Genomic DNA, 22026 nt, shown 5'->3' on the forward strand with positions numbered 1-22026 from the left:
ACAAAGTTATTGATTTGGAAAAAGTTAAATGTATAAACAACATTTAATACTAAGCAGTAAATAGTTTGCTATGATTAGCTGTGGTATTATTTTAGGACTTAGTTGAACCTTACCAAAAATATATTTAATTTCTTTTCTTTTCTTTAATTTTTTTCCTAACAAATGAAATCACCCAGCATTTTTCATGACTTTCACATTGAATTCACAAGTTTGATTATTTATGTCTAGGAACGAAAGCGAAATTTTTTATCAGCCTCTTCATTCGCAGGGAAGAGTATACAGGGCAAGGCGCGGCTCTGTTTTAACTTTTATTTTAATAAATAAAATCTGAAGATTCACTATTGATTACTAAGTTTTCACTTGTAAGTTATTGTGGGAAAAAAAGCTAATTGGATGTGGAATAAAATGTTTATTTAATTATACTTTATACAATAAGTCATATCTTTTGGAGAAGGCTGTAAGAGATGATTGGTTAAAGTTGATGTGGATTATTTGAGTGAGAACTGCGATCGATTTTTGATAGTTTTTATTAAAATTGTTGGTAGCCAAGAAGTTTTTATTTATTTCAAACTGACCTTTGTATAAACACAATGTTTTTAATAATGAAAGAGTAGTAATACACTGAAAATTTGTTGATTTCCATCGAATTCACCATTCTGTATGTTAAAATGTAATTTATATTAAAACTGTCGAGTAGGATAGATAACCAGATAACCATAATGATTGGTCATCATAATAAAATTAAAAAAAATATTCTGTCCACTATTTCTTACCTTTCAGGTACACACTCACACTCAGGTACACAAGTATAGATAATTATGTATATTTAAATGAGTAAAGTAATACTATGTAATGCACTTGTATAAATCTGTGTATGTTATGTTTCTAATTTGAAATGTTGATGGTTATCTGTAATTTTGTGTAAAAAGTGTAATTTCTTTATTCACAAATAATAATTATTTTTTCACATGTTTATTAAAATCCAGGTGACCCAATGGTGATTTGAATGTAAAACAAATCTATTAATTTTTGTTTTATATCATAAGTATTTTCTTCTTCTTCAGTTGAGGGATTAGGCAGCATGCCTGTTCCGTCTTCACAATATTTTATTTATTTATTTTATTTTTATTTTTCACCTCCATCTTTTTAATGGTCGTCCTACACTACGTTGTCCTCTAGGACTGTACTTACTGACTATTACTGGTAATCTTATAGCTGACATACGGTTAAGATGCTCACTCCATCTCTCTCTAATTTTATCTATAAATTCGTTATTATATATATTCAATTCTTCTCGTATGTCAACATTCCGTAACCTCTCTCTTCTTGTACAACCCTTAACTCTTCTGGGGAATCGCATCTCTTCACTTTGTATGTTATTTTTATCTCTCTAGCTCTGGTAACCCAAGATTCACTTCCGTAAGTGAGCAGAGGCACGGCTATATTTTTTTAAAATTTTAGTTTTGTATCCGGTCTCGTTTTATTTTTAAGTGATCTGTTTATTGCACCAAAGATATAAGTATGTTATGTTAATATTTATCACCTATTATTATTTCATTTTATTGTCTGTCATTATTCTATTATGTATCATCATTATTATTTAGAAAAATGTGTTCTGTTCAAAAAAAATAACCGAAAAAGAGGAAATAATTTCTGATTTATTGTAAATATTATATGTACCTAATTTATGCAAATCTTTTGCCAAAGAATTGTAATATTCTGGAGGAAATTAACAAATTATTATTATTTATTTTTTTTATGATTTAAGGCGCGTCAACATCTAAGGTTATTGGCGCCCGGAGCTTTTTTTCAGTGAGTGCACTCTCTCTCGCTACAGAGTGCATAATAAATGCTGCCTTAACTTTGTAAAATTAACATTTTAAACGATTTTTAATGAAATTACTTCATTTGTGAAGAATTTTCAATAGCTGTTTACTTCATTATTAATAATTAAGTTTTATTTCATAGAAATAGATGTTTCTTTTGTTTGTCTTGTCAACTATGTTATCACTTATTTACTTTAGCGGAAGATGTGGCATTGAATTCTCTGATGCTAAGCGCATCCAAGCCGGCGTCCCGCAAGGAAGCATCCTTGGCCCAGTCCTATATCTAGTGTACACTGCTGACATCCCCACGCACCTACATACCTTAATTACAACCTATGCAGACGATACCGCAATATTATCCTCAAATCCCAACCCATCTGAAGCCTCCACATATATCCAAGAACACCTTGATCTCATTTCCTCTTGGTGCAAAAAATGGAAAATTAGACTAAACGAAGACAAATGCCAACAGATAACATTCACCTTACGTAGACAAACTTGCTCCCCACTACTCATACACAACAGAGAAATACCGATCTCTACACAAGTACGGTTACCTAGGACTGTATTTAGACAGTCGACTTACATGGAAACCCGCACACTAGTCTGAAAAGACAAGAACTCAATAGACGATACGGACAACCACGAAGACTGCTAGGGCGGAGATCAGCCATGAACGTACAGAACAAACTGACTCTATACAAGACACTACTAAGACCCATCTGGACCTACGGAGCTGAGCTGTGGGGCTCTGCGAAACCTTCCAACATCCAAAGAATCCAATCCTTTCAATCTAAAGTCCTTCGGCATATCGTCAACGCTCCTTATTTTGTATCCAATTTAACCCTCCACACAGACCTCAATATCCTTTTTTGTCAATGACCTAATCCATTCTCGCTTCCTTAATTTCCATAATAGCCTAACCATACATCCTAATCCCACAGCACAAGCCTTATCCACAACGACCCATCCCGACAGTCCTCCACGACGCCTGAAACGACGTTGGCCCCACGACCTTTTACCTATTTCCTAAACTTACTTCCAACCTCTAGAGGGTTCCAGCATTGGCTGGCCCCTCTCAGCATGCCTTCCCGATTGTGGCGCTGGGTCCTCGGATGCAGCCTACAATCTGTACCTAACAAAATTATGATCTCATTTACTGGATTTATATGTATACAGGTTGTAAATAAATAAATATATACAATAAAAAAAAAAAAAAAAAAAACCTTTAGCGGAAGTGATAGTGTTGATGTTGCGTACTGCGTCATAACCGTTTACTTAATTTTATATTTCTTATCATTCTTTTTATTCAACATTCTACAATCATTTTAAATTAAATTTTTTCTCTTAATAGTTGGAAATATTGTTCCCATAATCTTTATAGTATTTTATTTATTCAACTGGGCGATAGCACCAACTTTGCCTAAAAACTTACTAACTTTTTATAAAGCTTCAAGTGTGTTTAACATAAAAACAAGTACTGTAGATTTATTTTAGAATCTTTGAAGAATTTTAGAACGTAAATAAAACTTTTATTTAGATTACTAAGTTGTGTCAAATAAACAAATTGAAGTCTAAAATAGGAACTTCTCTGACAGATAGACATTATTAAGACTATTTCATTTTTTAATGTTAGGTATTATGTTCAGTGATTCTTAATACGTAGTACGTGTGTTTACAAACCTCAGTATTTACTCCTTTTTATTAGAATAAACTTAAATTAGTTAAACATCGAATAGGAGCACACTTAGGAGTTAACAATTGGGTTATACTTCAATAAGTTTTAATACTTAAAAGCTAATTTCAGCCATAAACTCCTTTAGATTGCTTCCTGGTGAATGAATCAATTTATTATTATTTTTTTTTTTTTTTTTTTTTTTTTTTTTGGCGCATCAACAGCTGAGGTTATTAGCGCCCGGAGCTTTTTCCAGTGCACTGCCGGCCTCCGGACAGTGTTCTCTCGTTACAGACAACACTGTCCATCACCGGACAGTGAGCTGTAAGAAGCTCCTAGGAAGAGAAAATCTAAGGGTCAGCTGCTGGATTCGAACCCGGGACCTCCGCGTGGGAGTCCAGTATTATTATTATTATTATTATTATTATTATTATTATTATTATTATTTTAAACATTGAATATGTGACCAATGTTAAAAGCGTCATGGTAACTTAGAACAATGATCTGTTTTATTAAATGTCATACACTCACGTAACTTTTTTTATCTTAAAAGTTTTATTCAAAGTTAACTTAATACTAAATTTTGTCTTCATATTAATTACCTAATGACACTCTAACATAACTTTTCTCCTGCCTGCTGAGATAAAATAAAAACATCTAATGCAATTACCACTCCCTAGATTTTCCAATAAAGACAAGATTTCCCATAAAGTACCATATATTACTAAATTGCCAAAATCTTTAGAAACACTCACATAACTAAAAAAACATTTTACTAAAAATATAAACAAAAATATTATATTCTAATAATATTCTGATACATATAAATAATTCTATTCATTTATCTTTTTCATAGATAATCAAGATGATTGCTGTTAAGGACGCCTTTCGTGGCGAACGTTCAGGCTTCCAGCTTCATATGTGCTCTTACTTAAATATATCTATATTTATACTTTTAATTTTATATATAATATTAGAACTAAAAATACAGTAGAGTATATAGTGTATTTCTAATAGAAGTATAATCATTTTTTTTTATACTTAATATTTATTTTTAAAAAAAAGAAAATTTAATGTGAATTTTACTTTTATAATTTAGTTAATATTAATAATCTTTACATAAAAGATGTAATTGTTTTAAATGTTTTTGTTTTATAAAAAAGAATGTTCAATTGGTAGCAAAATAAAGAATAATCTAAACAAATTTAATGACGTCATAATATATTTTCTCATTTTCCCATAGACTCATTTAAAAAAAAAAAACGCAAATTAAGTACTGTACAAATAAGTATCTAACTAAAAATTCATTTAAGTACAGTATAATTAAAAGAAACAAAGAAATAATATTGGGTAAAAACATAAAAAAGAAAATTAGTTTTAAAAAATGCCATCAGAGAGCGGCAAAATCAGAAAAAAAAATAATATTAGTTTTAAAAAATGCCGTCAGAGAGCAGTAAAAACAGGTAAAAATAAAATTAGTTACAAAGAATGCCGCCAGAGAGCAGTAAAAACAGGCAAAAATAAAATTAGTTACAAAAAATGCCGTCAGTGAGCGGTAAAAACAGGTAAAAATAAAATTAGTTCAAATATTTGCCACCAGGTAGCACTTAAGATCTAAATATACAGCTATAAACATAATTTCCCTTCAGTACGACTTGAGTGATGCAGGGGAGTACGTCGCTCTGTCGCTCGTCTACTCTAAATACAATCTTGTCTAGTTTCACATCTCAATCATCAAACATAAAAGTATCATGCAATATTACTGAGTGTCTAGTCTAAAACCTCTATTATAAATATGAAAGTATCTATAAAAATTATTAAAAAAATATAAAAAATAAATGAAATTCAATTATTATTGTATTTATTTTCTTGACATCATCAAAAATGACTATCAAAAATAGTGAATTTCTATAGAAAATAGAAATATAGTGTGAGGGCGGCTTCTCAATAAAAAAATATACGCCCCACCCACCCGCCCTGCAAAATTCACCTACCTATATAGTTTGGCAGTACTATTGCACACTCGACAAGCAAGAAACATTTTATGCATATTTTCTCAGATTAAAACAAATTATTTTACCTTACTTCCGGTATCGTTAATTAACACATACCTAATGCCATCTAAATATAATATTTCCTAATTAAAAAAAAGCTCGAGCTAAATAATAATTGATAAAAACAATGGAGTTAATAAAGTAATTAACTTTAATTAATGGTGTAACACAATCACTATTTTAACTAAGAAAAATCAAAATTAGTTCATACTTTCTCCTCCAGGTATCACTAACACTTTATATATACAGCTGTCAAACAAGATATCTCTTCACTCTTCGTCTTCAGTATGACTTGAGAGTTGTAGATGGGGAGACGGCTCTGCCGCTCGTCACTTTAAACATACCTATATCTAGTCACACATCATCAAATATGAATAATAGTATCCATGACATTATGATGTTTATCTAGTCAAAAATCTACATCATTAACATGAAAGTATCATCAGAATTAATCAACAACAAAAATTCAAAAAATATTCCATCACCGGACAGTGAGCTGTTATATTTATATATTATTATTATTATTATTATTATTATTATTTATTATTATTATTATTTAAGAGTACTTCTGGTTGACCCATTTTGCCGAAACCGTATTGTGGCGTCATCTTATTAGATAAATATTAAATTCTAACTTTCTGTAATTCATCGTTTTTGAGTCATGGTGAAACAAGCCGATTAGTAAAAACTACTTTTTCGTACTCAAGGCACCTTGAACATACACTGGGCCAAAAAAGTCTGTGAACACTAACCTAAATTTTATTACTTTTATTATTATCTTATTAGAAACTTCTTTTATTTTCAAATGAAATATACTATTCGATAGAGAGAAACCAGAATTTTTCATTTTATATTCAATCTTTTATTTTTGTTCAACAGGAATATCACAATTAAATGTTTAACAAAACAACACCCCAAACGAATGCAAAAAAAGTCTGTGAACACTTTGCAGAAATAAATCATTCTTACACATTGTACGTGAATTATAAATTTTAAAAACTTGTAGGACCTCCTATGTTCCTAATCACTTCCAACAAGCGAGCTTTCATCGATCCTAATAATTTTGTGGTCGTCAATGTTAGAATTTTATCCCACTCTTCTAAAATAGCGTTTTTTAGTTGTTCACGGTTTCTTATTCCTCGTTTATTTATTTCGCGGCTGATTTCATCCCACAAATGTTCTATTGGGTTAAGGTCTGGCAATTGTGGAGGGGTGTTTAGGCGCCAGAGTGTATTATTTAAAAGCCATTCCCGAGTTTTTAGTGCGGTATGTTTCGGGTCATTGTCTTGTTGGAAGACAAACGTTCCCTCCAACCCTAATTTTTTTGAATTTTCTTTTAAATTGCGTCTTAATATATCCACATACACATATTGGTCCATCATACCATTAATTAGATCTAACTTGCCCACTCCTTTAGCACTCATGCACCCCACACCAGAATGTTGCCTCCCCCATGCTTAAAAGTAGGCTTCATATTTTTCATTTTCATAGCTTCATTTCTTTTTCGCCACACTTTTTGTCGTCAATCAGACCCACATACATTGAATTTCGACTCATCTGAAAAGATTACGGTTTCCCAGAAACTAGAAAGCTTAGAAACATATTCTTTCGCGAAATCCAATCTGCGGTTACTATTTATTTTATTGATTAAAGGTTTTTTCCTCGGGACTCGACCGCAATAATCGTATTCATGTAATTTATTTCTAATTGTCTGTGGTGTTACGCTTACACATAACCACTTGATAATTCTTGACTGATTTTTTGAGCGCTTGTCCTGGGTTCTTCTCGAACAGACTTCAGAATTTGCAGTTTATGAAAGGAATTAAGTTTTGGTGGCCGTCCACTGCGTGGCCTACTAATCACATTTCCGTACTTTTTAATTATATTATGCACCGTTGAAGGGTTTTTTTGAACTATCTTCCCTATTTCTCGAATACTTTTTCTTTCATTTCGCAACGTCACAATAAGTTCTCGAATTGGTCTGGGAACTTCCATATTAGTGGTTAAATATGTACTAATTAGATTATTTATTCACAAAACTGACTGTAGTGGTTTCTACAATACAATAGAGAACTTTGAAACTTTATTCAATCGTTTTTCTGTTTGTTATCTTAATGTTTGTACACATTTATACAGCTGTTCACAGACTTTTTTTGCATTCGTGTGAGGTGTTGTTTTGTTAAACATTTAATTGTGATATTCCTGCTGAACAAAAATAAAAGATTGAATATAAAATGAAAAACTCTGGTTTCTCTCTATCGAATAGTATATTTCATTTGAAAATAAAAGAAGTTTCTAATAAGATAATAATAAAAGTAATAAAATTTAGGTTAGTGTTCACAGACTTTTTTGGCCCAGTGTATATTCAGTGAATTCTCAAAATTTAAAATATGCTAGAATAATTTATATTTACACAATGTAAAGTCAAAAAAGTAAAATTGTATGTTTATTTTTCCTTGTAAAATTGGGATAATGTAACTAAAAGTAAATACTTTTTATTAATAAGTAAATAAAACATGGATATACTGTTGAAGCGTGAACTATATTTACCAATAAAACGGAATTGCTTCTTTAATAAAAAGAACTATGACTTTTTATATTTCTTTTCCCACATTTTTGCAGCTTCTTTCAAAAGCTGTTTATTTTTACGCCATTCTATTGCTTTATTCGCTGTTTCTTTCTTTATTCTAGTCCATTCTTCCTTAGTCATTTTAGTTCCCTGTTTGTGTTTGTTACTACTTTCTTCCAGTTCAGTGCACGTTTTATCAATCCATCCTGCCCAGTTTTCAGCTACTGATGCAACGTCGGTCGCCCAGCTCACCCAATCTGTCATTGTTTTTCCTTTCCCTGGCTTCTTTTCTGGTCTCTTAGTAATTGCGCCAGTCATTGCTTTCGCAGGATCAGAACGACCTTCCATCACTTTCTGCAATACAACATCTGAAGGTACTTCTTTTATGCTGTAACAGGCTGCACCATAATTTCTTTTAATGCGGAACGTTGGTGTAACTTTGATTTCCGTTGCTGGCCGAGTGATACCATACTCTTTTTCTACATCTTTAACTAATTTATCTACCCACGTAGATACACGTTTACTTACTTGTGCAACAGCTTCTTTAGCAGTTTCGTCTTTACGTTCAACTTTTTGTTCTAATCTCTCCTTTACTATTTGATCTAATTCTTCCTGCCTTGGAGTAGGTTCTGGTTTTGTTACATCAATCCAAGATACCACATGTTCCATAACTTTCTCTTCAGGGACTTCTTTCCTTCCAGGTTCTGGTTCTGGTTCCGCTTTAGTGATCTCACTTGGTTCTTTCTCAGGTTCACGTGCAACTTGCTCAGGAGTTTCTTTTTCTACTTCCTCTTCAACTACTTCTTTATATTCTTCTTCTTCTTTTTCTTTGACTTTTTCTGGTTCTTTGACTTCTTCTGTTTCTTTTGTTTCTTCTGTTTCTTTTACTTCTTCTTCTTCTTTTACTTTTTCTGGTTCTTTTACTTCTTCTGGTTCTTTTACTTCTTCTGTTTCTTTAGCTTCTTCTGTTTCTTTTACTTCTTCTTCTTCTTCTTTTACTTCTTCTTTTTCTTTTACTTCTTCTGGTTCCTCTACCTCTTCTGTTTTTTTTTCTTTTTCATCTTCTTCTTTTGCTTTTTCTTCTTTATCTTGTTCTTTTTCTTCTTCTGGTTCTTTTACTTCTTCCTCTGTATCTTTTACTTTTTCTTCTTCTTTTGCTTTTTCTTCTTTATCTTGTTCTTTTTCTTCTTCTGGTTCTTTTACTTCTTCCTCTGTATCTTTCACTTTTTCTTCTTCTGTTTCTTTTACTTCTTCTGTTTCTTTTATTTCTTCTGTTTCTTTTGCTTTTTCTTTTTTTTCTTCTTTTTTTTCTTCGTCTTTTACTTCTTCCTCCTTTTTCTCTTCTTGTTCCTCCTCAACGCCTTCCTCTTCACCCTCTGTAGCTTCTCCCTCCTCCTCTTCTGATAATTCCACTTCTTCTTCCTCCTCAGCCAATACTTCCTCTTCAACTTCTTCTAGCACCTCTTCCTCAATTTCTTCAACTTCCTCGGCTTTCGCTTCTTCTTCAGGTGGTGGTGCTTCTTTTTCTTTTTCTTCCATCTTCCTTAACATTTCCATGAGCTGAGCATCAGCGGTGCAAGTGATACCTCCAAGTAAAACTCCCAATCGATCGGCGACAAATACACATAATTTTTGCAGATTCGTTTCAGGTGAATCTAAGGTGAAATCTTGACCGATAATTGTACAAATTAATTTTAAAATCACCTCAGAAAAACATTGAGTTCTTTTAGACCGTTTTATTGATAACATTGTCATAATGTATGCATTCATGCTGTTTGCCAAATTTTGTGTAAATTCTTTTATCCAGTAATTCCGAACTCCAAGAGCTATTTTCTGACATGGCTTCCTAGCGTTTACTCTTTTCTCGTATAGAGCAGGAGATAGGTTAGCCGGACAGTACCATTTGTTTTCGTTTACACCTACAGAGGAACTTCTTTTTACATTAATTTTTCTTTGTTCCTCTATGAATTCTTCAGCCTCCCTAAAAAATTAAAACAACAAAACTTATTTTCTCTTGCTGCAATAATAACAATAGTTATTTGGGAAATATTTCTAAAACTAAATAAATGGTATTTACTAATAGTACTCCGTTTTCGTTAGATATTGCTTCCGATAGTAAAGTTTGGTCAGAAATGTAATATGATGATGCGATTATAGTTTTTAGATATTCTTAACGAAAATTCTCACGTCGATTTTCATTATTCAGCCTGTAATGCTATTACTACCCTCTAAATTCTTATCAATTTTATTTTAAAGAATTTTCCCTGGAAATTTGAAGATTAAAACTTTTCTTTCTTTTTGGATCCTCGTGAAATATCACTCTAACCAACTCTCTAACACACCACTTTAGTATAGTCCGTATTTTCATCACTTATATAATATTAAGCGTTTAAAGCGTTGCCAGGATTCCCAATTTGAAGAATATCGATTGACTCGAAGTGGGATTTTTACCTAATAAAATGAAGTATTCAACTATTTTTCATGTGGGGATTCAATATTCAGTTGTGTAGAAGATTAAGTAAACATGTTTAGAAGAATTAGTAAAGAATAATTCAGTAATTCAATGAGAATTTAAGATTTTAACAGGTTAAGAATATGCTAAAAATTAAAAAGGGAATTTAAAGTATTGATGCGTCTAAATCACAAAAAAATATTTAAAAAGAATATAAAATCTGTTGTTTATGGACGTTTTTTTGTCCAAAGAAAATTCTTGAGTCATGGTAAAAAACATGATGTCCTAGAGCTAAGCTGCGCAGAACTGGTAGGACTAAGCAACTGGAATTATATACAGGGTGTTCATTTTAAGAAGGCTCAAATGCATTTCATGTTTAAACGGTTAATCTGATCAAAAAATAGTAGAGGAAAAATTTGTTACCCGTCACCTCTAGTTTCAGAATATGTGACTTGGTTTTTAGATTCCTGCCCGCATACGCGGCTGACGCGCGACCAAAAATAAGAGTTCGCAGTTTACCTTAATTTTCATGTACACAGTTTTAAAGAGTATAAAAAGCAATGAAAGAAACCAGAAACCGCAATTCGATATCTTCAAAATTAAAGGTGCTAGGCAATTTCAAAATCTGGTATTTATTAATCATATTTCAATTTTTTAACTTGTTATCAAAGAGAAAGAAAAGCACGCGATAGGTCATTTCTATGTATTTTTTTATCCCCTTTCTTCTAAAAATATTGCCAAGGCAGTAAAGCTAGTATTTTTCTTAATATCGGGAAATAAGTCGTTTTCCGTGTGATTTTTCTAAGAAAAATCAAATGTTAAGAGCTTTAGATGTTCTCAAGCATACACAAAATGGCTAAAAATTAATTATACATCTGTTACAAACAAGAAGGTCTAATAATTAATTGGAAAGTTTGGGAGAGTTGCGATAATTACCAAAAATATTGGAAACCTACTGCCACCTATTTAAGTAATCAATAACTGTTATGTAAAGGATCAAACTTATTCCTTAATTTATCAAATACTTCACTTTACTCAACTTGTGAAGCATGTACTTTGCCTTCAAAGGTGTCTCCTCTGGCTCGCAAGCCAAGTTAGCCAGAAGGTTATCAACTGCTCTCTGTATCTGAGGAGACACCTTTAAAGGTGTCTTCTTTCTCTTTGATAACAAGTTAAAAAATTAAAATATGATTAATAAATACCAGATTTTGAAATGGCCTAGCACCTTTAATTTTGAAGATATCGAATTTTTCCTCTACCATTTTTTGATCAGATCAACCGTTTAAGCATGAAATGCATTTGAGCCGTCTTAAAATGAACACCCTGTATATTAGGTACAGAGAATTCTCGCCTCTTCAGCGTGGTTCCAACAATTGTTTTTAGAAGAAAGATGGCTGCAGCAATGCGGTATTGACATAACAGATGACTCTAGTAATTAATAGAATGGATACAATAGGAGGTCGGCAATATGATGAGAAGATGGTTAAAATGGCTCATAAGGTGGAGGCCCAAATGACTGAAATAATCTAGCTAAAATATCAGTACCAAGTGGGCTTTTTAAGTTTTGTTTACTGAGTATTCAATTTTTCATAAAATCCTGTTTATTCTAAAATATTAATAAAGACTGTTCCAATATTTATAAGTTATGTAAATATTTATTTAGCGGTGTTTTTACTTACATCGGAGACATTCCAAACTCATTCATCAGTACTCCTTTTAAACGAATTTCTAAGTCTGGAGTAAAAAGTGTCCAAAGTTCAGCCAGAAAATTCTGTATATAACTGCAATAATAAAATTATAATTATCATTTAAATAATTATAAACATCCAAATATTTGACGATATTATGGTTCGAATTGTGGGGGAAAAAATAATTTCATCCTAGTACACATTACTCAGAAGCTCTATGGCAATGAAGAATTTTAACCCGTAGACATACTTTCTATACTAAGTTTTTTAATTTCAGAAAAATTTTCACGGATGGGAAAAATTGCTTATTATTATTATAAATGTACTTTATACATTTCTTGAAATGAAACATCAAATGTGAAAATTTGAATGAACAAAATCAACAATATTTTAATTTTCTCAATTTATTTAATTAAAACATCCACATGCCTTTAACACTCAAATACATACATATATATATAAAGTAAAGTACCTTTTTTCAGGCGTGCTTTAAGACCAACTACCAATTAGGTATCGTGGACAGAGGCGACTAGCAAACATACTTGACTATAAAGTTCTCACATTAGCCATTAAATAAAATCGAAGGCCTATAGCGGGAATCGAACAATACATCTTAGCCCTTTGTTAGGGCCAAGCCTCTAACCGCGGTCGGCTGCTACGGTAACGCCTTTCTAACACACATAATATGTGTATATTTATAATTTATTTAATTAAAACAAGGCCTACTTGTTACTGAACGATAACTACATACAATATAATATACATATAACAAACAAATGTATATGTGAATCAAACAAATCTTTGAATTAAAGTAAAATAAAACTTACACCTTTTCGCCCTTTTTTAGTCTGCGACCACCACACATAGTTCTAGATTTGTTAGTTTGAGTGGATGGTTCTTTTTCTTTCTTTTCACTCATTTCTTCCCAGCGATAACTATAAATTTATAATATTATGAAATTTGTTGTAAGGAAAGCATCGATTTACAATTTCGTCAGCAGTACTTTTAAAGATAAAACAACTGACCTATCAACCCTTATACAACTGCCCTACCGGACAGTTTTAATATTGACAAAACTTTTTCTCAGTTCCTACTTAACTGATCGTCGTTTTCAAGTACGAGTGGGCTGCGAATATTCACCATATAAACCCATCTCTACAGGAGTTCCATAAGGCAGCATCTTTGGTCCCTACCTTGACACTGCATAAACTGCTGATATTCCTTCCCACCCTAACATCTTAATCACTATCTATGATGATACCGCAATCCTCTCTATCCGCCTGAACCATTCAAAACCTCTAAATCCCTTCAAAAGCAACTCCAACTAATAAAAAGCTGGTGAGCTCACATTGGGTATAAAAATAAATGAAAGCGAAAGTTACAAAAGATGAAGGTCCACAGGACTTTCACACTCAAGCATCAAACGTGTCCCAAATAACTGGTTTTTTTTTTTACTTGGACCGTAAACTCAAGGAACCCTCACTTGAGATTTAAAAGCATACAACTGAACAAAAGTAAAGAACAACTAAATTTATTCTGCTGCCCTATCATTATTAATGAGAAGCCTGTGTATGCATGTTTCTAACCAAGGAATCATAATTAGTGTGTATCAAGACAAAGATAATGATAAGGAATCTTCAGTATCCTTATTGTCTTCTATCGGCCGTGATCGACGAACAAATTTTCGCAATCGAATTGTTAGCCGTAACTACTCTATAAGATTTTACTTTTACTTATCTGGGATCAGAACTGTGGGGCTCTTCTAAAACCTGCATCTAATTTTTTCAATTACAAGTCTTCGGCCTATAGTTCTATCATTAGTGTTTCCGGTTATGTTCCTAATTTCACCCTTCACAAAGATCTCAAGATCGGTTTTTTTCACCGAAACTATCCATTCACTATTTTTCAACTTCCACTGAAGTTTATCCTGCCATCCCAAATCAAGTTTCAACACTTTCCTCTACAATTCATCCAGATAAACCACCGCGACTCTGGAGAAGCCTCTTGATCTTCTATCCCAAACAATACTAACCATTAAAATTCAATAATTTACAATCAGCAATGGCTGATTTCTCTTTTCCTGAGCCCCTAGGGTTGCGTTCTGGATCAGCTGTGACGCGTAGTTTTTGCATCATGTAATTGTTTTGTTTTTTTTCTACACTTTGCCTGATTTATGCATGTATTATATACGTAGCAATAAAACTAAAAAAATATATATATTATTTGTATTTTTCTTTTATATCAAGTTTAAATTGTCTGTTCTTTTTTAAGTTGATATTGTACTTTGTTTTACAAACTCCTTTACTGTGGGTATCAGGCGCTTCCTTTATTTGTAAATAAATAAATCAAGAGATGCAACGTCAAGTATTACGAATAAGTTTTAGATCAGATAGTCCTTAAATAGAAACCATCATCTCGTAAACATTGCAATAAAAATGTTTGCTTAATAACAATAACAGTCTCTCATCTTCCCTCAGATGTAAAACATTAGAATAGCAGCAAATACAAATGGATATCTATTTACATAGCAGATTTACCCTTTTGGTGTAGCGAGTAAGTTTAAGTGTTGATCTCTTGAAAGTACCTCTCTGTTGATTATTTCCATGTTAAAGTGAAGGTGAGGACAAGGTGCAATCCCCCCAAAAAAATCTCCTATGTTTCCATAGGCTCCTGGCTGGTTTAGCTTCATCTAAAAAAAAAAGGCAGTTTTTTGTGTGTGTTTAAACTAGAAACAAAAAAACTTGGATTTTAAATTATCTAAGATTTTAAGAGCTTAATGGCGGTTCCTTAATTTGGGTATAGACGTTGGACGTGCTTATTTGCATTATATTTACATATGTCAGAAAGCAATTATTAATTATAGGTGGAAATCAATACTTCTATCATTGATTTATGATTCTAATCATCGATGAATGAAAAATAAATCTTGTAATCTAAAAAGAGGATTCAGACCCGATTTATTTAAATTTAAAAGACTTTATTAAATTTAAATTTCGAGAAAATAATATTCTTCTATCAATAATTTAATTAATTTAAGTTTATAGGCAGCATTTAATGATGAAAACTATCAAAATGTCTGAATCCTACTAAGACTGGGTCAAGAAATAAGAGCGCACTAATTAGAAAACTTGACCACTGTCGTTTTAGAGAAATCAAAGCAGTAAAAAAATTGTAATGGAACAATTTCAGGATTTTTTACAATCATTTTCTTTTAGGCCTCTCATGGATACTCAATCCAATATAAAATTAGTGCCTCCTGCACGTATTAGTGTTCATTTTTGAGCTGTATGCTCTCTCACATTTTGGTACATGTATTAGTTTATAAAAACCACTTTTTGAATTCAGGGATCTCTAAATCGAAAATTAAACTTGATAGCAACACTTCTTTTTACTATAAAGAAAAATTAGTTGATAAACCTAAATTCAAAATATTACTTTTACCTTCCTCTTCCTTAAATTTAAAATATCATTGCCTAAATGTGATCAGAAACGAGGCAAATTATTATTTTAATATAAATAGTACCAAAATCTTATGAAAATATATTATACCTTTTTTCGAGGCGATGACATTTTATGTACTGAAGTTGAATTTTTTTACTGAAAATTTTCTTTGTATACTATGGTGAATTATGTGCTGTACCGTTACCGTGGTAATGTTCAACTTACTGTGTTATTTGAATTAGCACAGATTTCTATATTATTTATTAAAAATGTATAAATATAAATCTGCCACAATCCTGTAGATATAATAAAAATGGAAAAACCCATACTGCAATTAGACCTTTGATTGTGCATTTTACAATTGTAAATAGGGTTAATGGTTGAGTTCCAGGGGTGGAGAATTTCTGAAATATTGTTTTTGGAATGACAATAACTTATATTTAATTTGTAAAATTAATATTTAAATATGCTGATAGTAGTTTCCTCAGTTCTTAAGGCCCAACGAGAAAAACTGTGTGCCAATTTTCGAGTTTGTCTGTCTTGGTTTCTAAGGTATTTAATGAGTGAGTGAATGATAATTCGCTTACATACAATCTGATACTTGTGTAGTTAGCTCTATATTTTAAAGTAAACTTTCTTAGTTTACTTAAATAAGTAAATTTAAACATAAACAAGTATTTATTTCACCTTGTAAATACTTTTTAATAATAAGAAAATTCGTCTCGTGATTTTTGTAATAATAAAAACACACATATGAAAAAATATTAAGTTTAGGACGTGTCCTCCCGCAAATTCGAAATTCTTATTCGATCAACATGTCATCCACTCCTTCCCTTTTTTATTCTTTTTAGCGTAATTTTCAAACTCTAGCTGAAAATTTTTTCAAATATCCACTAGCTATTCTTGGATCTATAATCACGAACCAGTACTCTCTCTTCCACTTTGGGAGTGCTTTACTAAATTTCCTTACTTCAATTGAGCTTCCACAATATTGTCTACTGCTGCCAGTTTTAAAAAATATGGTGCAATAATTTCGTTCGTATTTCTCTATTTTCAAGTTGTTTGTTCAAGTGGGTGATCTTGTGCGGAAAGTACTTTATTGTCGTCACTAAGTTGTTCAATTTGATTCAGTTTCTTATAAATAAGTCTATTCTAGAACACAATTCATTAAAACTTTATAATAAGCCTCCCTTTATGTAAAATTAGTTTGTCTTTAAAACTGATCCTATTTTTTCTATACTTACATAGATTATGCTCTTATCTGCTCTTCTTAATTGTGCTCTTTATCTGAACTTGTACTTCTCGTCGCCATTGCTATATTTTAAGAATAAAAAAGTGAACTCTCTTAATAAGTAACTTGTATTTATTTCACCTTACAATTTCATTTTTTAATAATATGAAAATTAGTCGTGTTTTTTTGAAAAACAAGACGTATAAATTAATAAAGTACGGAAAGTACATAAAGTATGTATAATTTTTGGTTCTTTCATTATTTACAAACATTTTTGACATTCTTTGTCTAAAATAGAAAGGACAAAAAAAAAAATTTTTATATCAGCAGATATTAGTACAATTTTTGTTTTGTTTAATATAATAATACTTGAAAATGATTTAACTTCTCAAAAAGCAATATTGTAAAATATTAAACTTAAGAACTTTTGTATTGTCTAATCTGTTACAATTATGAAATATTAATTGAATATTATTTGTTTTCCTTTTCATTTATCACAACTTTTAAATGTCTTTCATTCTTCACAGCTAATTACAAATTTCTTTTCTATAATATTTATACCAACAATCTTGAATGTTTTATTATTTTAGCCAATCAGTTAGGGCCGCCTCAAACATTCAAATTAGCTATTTTGCCTAAATTATAATAGTGCTATAGTATAATAGTAACTACATATATTAGTACCAATCATAAAACGAAATGCCTTTTGTTTTTCCATTAATTAAATACAAACGTGCAGTCGCCACGCTCTTGTTGTAAGTGATCAAGCGAGTACGCCTGATAAAAATTTTGTGCATACCTCCTTTACCATGTTTCTTCCAGTATTTGTAACTCCAGGGAGTTCCTATGGAGCATCTTCCTTTTATTGCTAAATTTAACTTACAACACTCTAAGATCCTTCAACAGGAATTAACTCTAAGAACTTATAATAAACCAAGAGCCTAATTTAAAACAAACCAAAAATATTAATAAAAACTCACGTCAGCGGTGAGTGAACTGGCGAAGAACCGGGGTTCGATCCAGCTACTGACTTTCTAGGAGCTTGTTTACAGCTCACCCTGTAACTAGTGTTATCTGTAACAAGAAAACTCTTTACGGTGGCCGACAGTGCGCCAAAGACCTCAGATAATTGCGAGCCTTAAATTAAAAATAATAATAAAATGCACTTGAACGAGATAACTCTGATGAACACAACGAACAGATCTATTGAGACTACCAAAATTGAAAATCAAGAAGGCTGGTTAGTACCTTACCTTAATGTAATAATATGATATAGAACAAAACGACCACTATTATCAAGGGATCAAGCCTTGCACTATCAAGTGGGCTCATGAGAGTATTACTCTAAGAAAAACAACAAAAAGAAATCTAGAACTAAGAGAAGTCCAGAGCCAGACCTAATTCAAGCGCTAACCGAAGACTACTTACCCAACAGTTCGCAAGAATCATGGAAATCCATCATAAGATGACTGGGTGTTTCCTCCTCTAACAGATTTTACATAAGAATTCCGACATAAATCTCATTTGTTGACATAGAAACTTTAAGGACAACACTCATGGAGGAATTCAATCAGGTGCCAGATCCTTTTTTAATTTACAACTTACTTTTTCTTTTTAAAATGAATGAAATTTTATAGCAATTATTCATTTGATTCTCTAAATTAATTCTGATTTACATTCTCGACTGATGCGTTCAGATAAATATATTCGCAAACCTCCAGTATTGGCGCATAATTTTTACTGTTCCACATTATATCAACGAATGTTTTGACTGAAACACCCACTATTTCATAATAAACCAATAGTAATATGACTTTTTCTCCATAGATGTAATTTTAAACCAATGTAATTATTTGTTCGAATCTATTTTGCAATGCTCCACAAAGAAAAAAAAAAAAAATTAATTAAGATTTAGAGAAAAGTGTGGCAAACCAGTCTTCTTTTCAGATAAAACTAACGGAAATGATTGATTACTACACAATTTTCAATCAGATTCTTCTTCGTTATGATGTACAGTAAATAATTTTTAAGTGGGCTGAACTAGAAAACGTTTTTATTTTCTATAAACACTTAGAAGAGATTATAATTTACTTCCTATAATAATACCATTACTATCTAAATTTGGAAATAAAAAGATAATTTAATTATTTCTCAAATTTGCTGGGCCTCTATTATATATTGATTAATCAGTTATTCCTAGAATAAGTGCACTTTATATTGTGCATTTACTATTTTCTATCAGAGCCACCTTGGAAGATCAACATGTTCAGATCAATCCTACTGTAGGTTTTCAATCAAATTTAAAAGATTCAAAACTTATTACTTCATATATCACACAGATAATAGTTACTGGTACAAAAATAATAAAAACTTCAAACCAGAGTTCTACTGCTATAACATTTACGGCAGCCCTAACCTAAGGAAAAGCATTATCAAACGTTGGAAACCTCTGAGCTAAAACAACTAATAATTGTCAACACTAACAAAGTTACAGAAAATAGAGGCCATCGTTTGCTAAGAAGGATTTGCTAATAATTTGTCTTTGCTGACGTTTCTAGAATAACACTTTAGCTTGGTTATTATAACCCACATAATTTTATATTATAATTTCAGTTTGTCATGTAACCCTAAGTAAAATTTCTGAATCATCTTCACTGATAATATTTTATAATATAATAACTTATTCAATTTAAATAAAACTTTTTAGTGAAGCGTTCCTTCAGTTGTTTAAAATGGGTTTCCTACCAAAAAGACAGTTTTGTAAAACCAATTTTTTTTTTTTTGGCGGGCTTTAAGTCCAACTACTAAATTAGCACCAAACCAAAAGTGTTTAAACCAACAAAAATTGAAAGTTTAAAAAATGCAAAATTTAACATATTTATAATATAAAATAAATTTAATACTAACTGCTTATTGAATATTGTTGCATGTTTTCATTGATTGAACTATTGAGTAATATCATTTTTTAAACTAAATTCATCTTTTTCTTAATATACAAACTTAACTTTATTTCCTACTATTATTAGGGCAAAGAGTGCCTTTCTTATGGTACCAAAAAAGTAATTGTTAATATACTCCAAATGATAATATATATAGCATTAATTTAATATAATTTAGTTCACAAATAATTAGAGTTTTATTATTGCGGTAATTATTTTGTATTAATTGAAAAATGAGATCTTAACAAAAGTTTACCCTAACTGATGACAGTTTATTTAATAGTTCTTAAATGTTAATATTTGCACCATAATCATTTTTGTTTAGATCCACAATATACAATTTAGCTTTATAACTTCTAAAAAAAAATTAAAAATAATATAATTGTAAGATATAAAAAGATATATAGTTTGTACAAAGGAAATATTACATTACAATTAAGCGATAACAATATAAAAATATAAGTAGCCAATAAAGGCCTGGATCAACAATAACATATTGGTCAAAATTTCTATATTTTAATTTTTTTTATTATATGTTTTGTATCACAAACAAAGGCAATGAATAATTTACCTTTTCAGTTACAACTAAAAGTTTTAAATGTAAAAAACAAATGCGTTTCAAGAACTACATTCTCCTCCTTAATGTTACGATAACAGTTGTTAATAAAAACCTTTCTACTTCTTAATACACAATTAATGGATTCATATTTTTAAAATTAAGGAGTGTAGTAAAACAAAGCCCGTCAAAATAATATATATATATATATATATAAATATTAGTTTAGATTATTAATTTTAAAATAAAGAAATTTAATGACGGTCAAAAACAACATTTCTAATTCGACTTAATTGTTGAACTGGGATTTGGGTCCGCAATACTTAGATTGTAGCATTCGGGCAAGTATACGGATACAAACCCGATTTCACATTAGGCAGCTATTCAGAAGATACTCTTCTTAACACAAATTAGATAGAAATCTATGTTAATAAGTATGATTAATTGAACGAAAGAAAACATGTTTTGAAGGCGTTTCAGAGTAAATTTCGTAGTTCATCCTTATAATTGGAATAGGTATGGTACTGAAAAAAGCTCCGTGCGCCTATAACCTCCTTAAGCACGCACCTTAAGTTCACACACAAAAAAAAGCTATTACAGATTCCATCATATCAATAATAAAAAAAACACTGGATCTCATCCTTAGACCGATTCTAATAGGGCTCTAAGAAGGAAAATTTAACAAGAGAGAAAAAAGTAATTTAATTAATAGAAAATTTTGGATAAATATACTCTTCTAAATAAATTACTTGAATTAAAAGTTATCCTGGAGTTGCAAGTAATAATACATAATATAACCTTATGGAAATGAGTAGATGGCACTTTCATCTCCTTTAGCACGTAAAATAATATGAGACAGCAAATTTCTTCAAATTTCATCAAATATCTGTTCTCAACAAGTTTAATGCATATTTCTGAAATAATGTTCTTTAAAACCAGTTACTACATACGTAAATGAATTATAAAAAATTAATGAATGTTAAAACAGGTTTGTTCATTTCTTAACCAGTAATAGCATATATATTATGTCTATGTGTGTAGAAAATTCGATAAATTAGAAATTCAGAACTTGGTTGGTTTTAATATCAGAAAAGGTAATATTTAGAAAATGCAAAGCCGTGAAATAGTAAAAATAATTTTGAAATTCGTGCTTACTGAGCAAATATTCTGTAATTATTTTTCAATACGAGAAAAATTTTAAGGCTTTAAATAGTACAAAAGGCCTGGAATTTGTATTTTTTACTGTAATAATGAAAATATGCGATATTGAGAAATTATAATGACAAAATCTCTTCGAAACAGAATTAATAACGTTTACTAAAAAGTTTACCAACAGTAAAAATTGCAAAATTAAAACTTTTTACTAATTATGGGGCAATAAAAATTCTTCAAAAATAAAGAATGAATAAAAAAAAAACTGTAATATGAAGGAGGCTTAAATGTGTGTATTAATACTTTTAGGGCTTTTGTATGAAGAAGGGATTATTCAACCTAACCAGAAAAAAAACCAAAGCAGCACCACTTACACATCTCACAGCGTAAGACAACTTCTAGAAATTATAAACTATCATGAGAAATTTATTCCTCACTTAATG

At 30.8% G+C, this 22026-nt stretch overlaps 1 protein-coding gene across 1 annotated transcript in view; it reads right to left on the reverse strand.

Moving 5' to 3' along the window:
• LOC141451523 (uncharacterized) overlaps positions 1-22026 on the reverse strand; it is a 36606-nt gene that overhangs the window by 9088 nt on the left and 5492 nt on the right. The window contains exons 4-8 of the mRNA XM_074122961.1: positions 14802-14953; positions 13092-13199; positions 12256-12357; positions 8141-10105; positions 4227-4260 (exon numbers count right to left, since the gene is read on the reverse strand). Coding sequence (XP_073979062.1) covers positions 4227-4260; positions 8141-10105; positions 12256-12357; positions 13092-13199; positions 14802-14953 — 2361 coding nt within the window. The remainder of the gene's footprint in view (positions 1-4226; positions 4261-8140; positions 10106-12255; positions 12358-13091; positions 13200-14801; positions 14954-22026) is intronic.

Source organism: Rhodnius prolixus, unplaced genomic scaffold (assembly GCF_049639745.1).
Source record: "Rhodnius prolixus isolate KJV_2025 unplaced genomic scaffold, Rpr scaffold_8, whole genome shotgun sequence".
Classification (NCBI taxonomy): Eukaryota; Metazoa; Arthropoda; class Insecta; order Hemiptera; family Reduviidae; genus Rhodnius; species Rhodnius prolixus.